Source organism: Nicrophorus vespilloides, unplaced genomic scaffold, assembly GCF_001412225.1.
Source record: "Nicrophorus vespilloides isolate i.1.1-1 unplaced genomic scaffold, Nicve_v1.0, whole genome shotgun sequence".
Taxonomy (NCBI): Eukaryota; Metazoa; Arthropoda; class Insecta; order Coleoptera; family Silphidae; genus Nicrophorus; species Nicrophorus vespilloides.
In genome coordinates this window covers 7,087-11,737 of record NW_017096846.1, presented here as the reverse complement: position 1 = coordinate 11,737, position 4,651 = coordinate 7,087, and the positions used below count along the sequence as shown (strand labels likewise).

General features: G+C 35.6%; 2 protein-coding genes across 2 annotated transcripts; one reads left to right on the top strand and one right to left on the bottom strand.

Moving 5' to 3' along the window:
- Positions 1-2,739: 2,739 nt before the first annotated feature.
- LOC108558298 lies at positions 2,740-3,521 on the top strand. The gene is made up of 4 exons (XM_017915172.1): positions 2,740-2,865; positions 2,921-3,123; positions 3,173-3,286; positions 3,341-3,521. The coding sequence occupies exons 1-4, from the start codon at positions 2,740-2,742 to the stop codon at positions 3,492-3,494; spliced, it is 597 nt and encodes a 198-aa protein (XP_017770661.1). The 3' UTR covers positions 3,495-3,521.
- Positions 3,522-3,637: 116 nt separating this feature from the next.
- Positions 3,638-4,603, bottom strand: LOC108558300. The gene is made up of 3 exons (XM_017915173.1): positions 4,229-4,603; positions 3,858-4,174; positions 3,638-3,797 (listed from the first exon to the last, which is right to left on the bottom strand). Exons 1-3 carry the CDS (start codon positions 4,337-4,339, stop codon positions 3,638-3,640), a joined length of 588 nt encoding a protein of 195 aa, XP_017770662.1. The 5' UTR covers positions 4,340-4,603.
- Positions 4,604-4,651: the final 48 nt, after the last annotated feature.

Sequence of the window (4,651 nt, the reverse complement as noted above, 5' to 3'; positions counted from 1 at the left end):
AAGGTAATAAATAAATTTTTATTATCTAACAATTAACACGTCAGTGACGTCAGTTTGCATAGTTTAATTAGATCTGAACGGACTGCTGGTATTTCCCTGATATTACGTTACACTATCCATATATATAAAAAAAAGTAAAAGTTGGTGATGCTGTTGAAAAATGATCTAAGAGCGAGGGGAAAGAATCTCAGGGATATTTTTTTTAAGACGTTTATAGGACGAAATCCTTTGGAGGGATGGTCCGAAACTGAAGGATAATAGAAAAAAATGAACGAGAGATGAATAGTTTGTCCACGTTAAGCCCATGACTCTCCTTCGGGATTAAATCGTGGGGCGCGCGGAAGCAAAGTTGAAAGCCTTGTAAGTGTCAGAGCATATCGCATTTTACCTGCGAACTGCTTAATCCTTCTGTTAAAGCATTAATAGTGGCTAGTGGGAACAGACGCAGTGAGGGATTAAATGAATTGTATTTTTATTTAAAATTATATCAAGCTTTATAGATTAACAAAGTTAAACAACGTTTGTAGAGGATAGTAATCGGATGAATGATGAATATTTAGGATAACTTGTTAATCTTTATAAATGAAAATCTAAAGAGATTTACTAAGCTAATTTTTCAAATTGTGTTATGAAATCTTCAAGTAAATTTAATTGAACTTAATAATTTGATAGTTTCATAAATTTTGATATAAAAACTTAAAAAAAGTGATAAGTAAATAACTTATTCCTAAACTAAGCCAATTTAGTAGTACTAAGCAATTAGACAATGTTATAAATTGTGATTCAAAGACCAAAAATATTTACGTACATTATCTTCAAAAACCTACAAACTTTTAACATAAAATTCTGAAGAACTTCACGATTTGATGAAAATCTCTTAACTTAAAAAAAAAAAGATGAACTTAAATCAAAGATAATTACAAACAATAATTAAAGAAATGATCTGTTGAAAGGTAGTAAATAAATGTGTTATTATCTAACAATTAACACGTCAGTGACTCAGTTTGCATAGTTTAATTAGATCTGAACGGACTGCTGGTATTTACCTGATATTACGTTACACTATCCATATATATAAAAAAAAGTAAAAGTTGGTGATGCTGTTGAAAAATGATCTAAGAGCGAGGGGAAAGAATCTCAGGGATATTTTTTTTAAGACGTTTATAGGACGAAATCCTTTGGACGGGTGGTCCTAAACAGGAGGATAATAGAAAAAAATGAACGAGAGATGAGGGAAGAATGAATAGTTTGTCCACGTTAAGCCCATGACTCTCCTTCGGGATTAAATCGTGGGGCGCGCGGAAGCAAAGTTGAAAGCCTTGTAAGTGTCAAAGCATATCGCATTTTACCTGCGAACTGCTTAATCCTTCTGTTAAAGAATTAATAGTGGCTAGTAGGAACAGATGCAGTGAGGGATTAAATGAATTGTATTTTTATTTGGAATTATATCAAATTTTTCAAGCTTTATAGATTAACAAAGTTAAACAACGTGTATAGAGGATAGTAATCGGATAAATGATGAATATTTAGGATAACTTAGTAATTTGATAATCTTTATAAATGAAAATCTAAGGAGATTTGATAATTTTTCAAATTGTGTTATATCAAGTAAATTGAATTGAACTTAATAATTTGATAGTTTCATAAATTTTGATATAAAAACTTAAAAAAATGATAAGTAAATAACTTATTCACACGAAATATATACCTAAACTAAGCCAATTTAGTAATACTAAGTAATTAGACAATCTTATAAATTGTGATTCAAAAACCAGAAAGATTTACGTATATAAGCTTCAAAAAACTACAAATTTTAACACAAAATTTTGAAGAACTTTATTTGATGAAAATCTTTTAACTTAAAACAAAAAGATGAACTTAAATCAATAATAATTACAAACAATAATTGAAGAAATGATCTGTTGAAAGATAATAAATAAATATGTTATTATCTAACAATTAACACGTCAGTGACTCAGTTTGCATAGTTTAATTAGATCTGAATGGACTGCTGGTATTTCCCTGATATTACGTTACACTATATGTATATATATATATATATCAATCAATTAAACTATGACACGTTATTGTTCTAAAATTAAACTGGTCCGCGTTTTGGTGTGCAAAGCCGGCGAATTAATTAAGGATGACATTTCGCAATTAAATATGTTCGGATGATGATCATCGGAGCGTTAATAAACTCATCAGCCACTTGATACGATGCGTGTGTGGATCGACGAGTTTCCAATATTATAATAAAGCCTGGCATAAATGTTTGAATTCGAATAGGAACTTTCATAAATTTTCCAAATTTGATAATGCACATGAAAAATACAATTTAATATAATTCATTTGTAAACTTATTAAGTAATTAATTAATATACAATTGATTGAAAAAAAGGTTGTAAAATTTAAAAGTTGCATTTTTTTATATGTGGTCTTAATAGAATTTGCGTATTGAGTGCAAAGCATATACAAGTCGATCTGGAATGGAAACATATTTACTCTGCGATTATTTATTTATCAGTGCATCAGTTTGTGGCGCGAAACGGTGATTGGTCTCTGTTTACGCAAGAGATTAACTCCGTTCAGCATCGGTGTGAAATATTAATTGTGGATCAATTTGTGGTCGTGTGCATGACACAGTTAGGTAAACAGACGTAGCTCGTTACTTTTTTTGAACTTCTCCCAGAAGATCTTAAAAGAGATCAGTTATCTAAAGACATCGGTGTTGCAAAAATGTTGAAATTATTACTAACAGTTTTAGTTTTAGCCAATTATTCATCAAGTATACTAGATACAAGTGCGCTTCTTTCAAGACAAAGGAGGACGTTAATTTATCAACCCGGATTGAATTGGGCCGAAGTGGGTTTGCTTTCTGTGAGTTGTGCGTTTATTGAGATTTGCATTTATTTTGTAGCTTGTGGTGGGTCTTGGATTGCCGGTGGATGTTAAAGATCACAGCATAACCTGGGGCGCTGCGGTTAAGAGTTACTACGAGTTACCAAATAACAGCACGATCATCACGAGACCTTCGATCGATGTGGCGAGGAAGAGACGCGAAGCCGCAACGGCTACGACCAGATGGAAGCTGTACGCTGCAGTCCAAATGTTCGCAGAAACGTGAGTGAACTTAATAGAATCATTAGAAGAGTTACAGTTGCTTTCGCAGCTTCGGTTATCAAGACGCTAAATCCTGCATACTGAAAACGATTTGCCAGGCCGCATCCGCACCCTTCGACGGTCGCACCGGATTACTTTCAGAAGTCTTGCATCTATTTTTCACGTGAGTTTAAATTTAACAAATTGATTAGATTTTTACTAATTGTTTAATTTGTAGTCCTTCATCCACTAATGAAGCTGTCGAAGATCAATACGATTACGAGTATCATGCAGCCGAACGATTGGGGAAGGAATACGCGCAATGCGAGGTACTCTTCCCCGAATGCGAGTCCGACTTCATGGAGCAATTCACCAAAACCTTATCACCGTGAAACGCTTTAACTTTACAAAACAATAAATCTCTGCATTATTTTCTTACACGCTTCATTGGGTTTTTCTCTCCCTCGACATCGATACGTTTCTTTTTAACCTAATTGAGCAGAAGAATCCGATAAAAACTCTTTTTATTCGATAATTATTTCGGTAACATTGTGAACATGTCTGCGAAACTGGCTCCGCAGTCCGGGAAAAACCTGTCGCAGTTCCCTTTGAACTTCCTCCGTCCTCCGATCTGCTGGGCCGCGTGATACTCATTATCGGAATGAGTGTTTAAAGCTTCCTTCGTGCTCGACGGACTGCGAAAAAATAAAGTGGAGAAGCTAAAAGGGCGAATGTTGAAATTTGGGATGTCTTACGTGAAGATGGCGTGCAGTATTTCCTCGATTATTCCAGTTGATTTGTCAATTGGGGTTTCTGAAAGCTCGCAGATTGTCCGGAGGATGCACCCTTTGCTACCGAATCCGTACATCTCGGCGTAACCTTCGAGCATCTTGTAGATGTCCCATCTGGTTGGAGTGAGGACATCCAAAGAGCGTTTCTTTCGGGCGAAAACTGTGCTTGGATTCGTGTAGTCCGTGGTGTTGATGGGTAGCTTGTAATTCGCTTTGAGCACGATCCCAACCACCACGCTCTCGTCGTGCAGGTCCACCGGAAATCCTGCACCCATGATTGCCTACGAAAACAAGTCCTAAGTACACTGAAGGTTAATTAAATCAGAGGCACGTACTTGCACTTTCCTCACAGGTGTCGGATAAAGCAAAGTTGCTTCGGAGCCGGAGATTATTATGATGATGATGATCATCAGAGAGGCGATGAAGAGGACCAGTTTAACAGTCATTTTCCATCGGCTTCAAACGTAGAAATGTCCAACTCAGCCGGCTGCGAGCACTCAGATAGCTACGCTTAATTAATTTTAATCCCGGCTGCACGTACACCGCAATAACTAAATCGGTTTTGGCATTAATCACACATGAAACGCCCGAGCTAATGACTTTTGTTCCACACGGCGTTAATCACTCGGTTAAACAAAAGCCCCTTCCGAGTTTGTTAATTAGCCTTCCTTTGTTTCTAAGACACGGATTGTTTGATTTCGCAATTAGAGATAAACAGTTACTCTGTTACAATTTACACCAATTTGTAACTTCACATG

Coding starts and splice junctions, on each gene's coding strand:
- LOC108558298 (XM_017915172.1), top strand. CDS start 2,740: ATGTTGAAATTATTACTAACAGTTTTAGTTTTAGCCAATTATTCATCA. Junction 3,124..3,172: donor GTCCAAATGTTCGCAGAAAC/GTGAGTGAACTT, acceptor TTGCTTTCGCAG/CTTCGGTTATCAAGACGCTA. Junction 3,287..3,340: donor GTCTTGCATCTATTTTTCAC/GTGAGTTTAAAT, acceptor TTTAATTTGTAG/TCCTTCATCCACTAATGAAG.
- LOC108558300 (XM_017915173.1), bottom strand. CDS start 4,339: ATGACTGTTAAACTGGTCCTCTTCATCGCCTCTCTGATGATCATCATC. Junction 4,175..4,228: donor CACCTGTGAGGAAAGTGCAA/GTACGTGCCTCT, acceptor TTGTTTTCGTAG/GCAATCATGGGTGCAGGATT. Junction 3,798..3,857: donor ATACTGCACGCCATCTTCAC/GTAAGACATCCC, acceptor ATTTTTTCGCAG/TCCGTCGAGCACGAAGGAAG.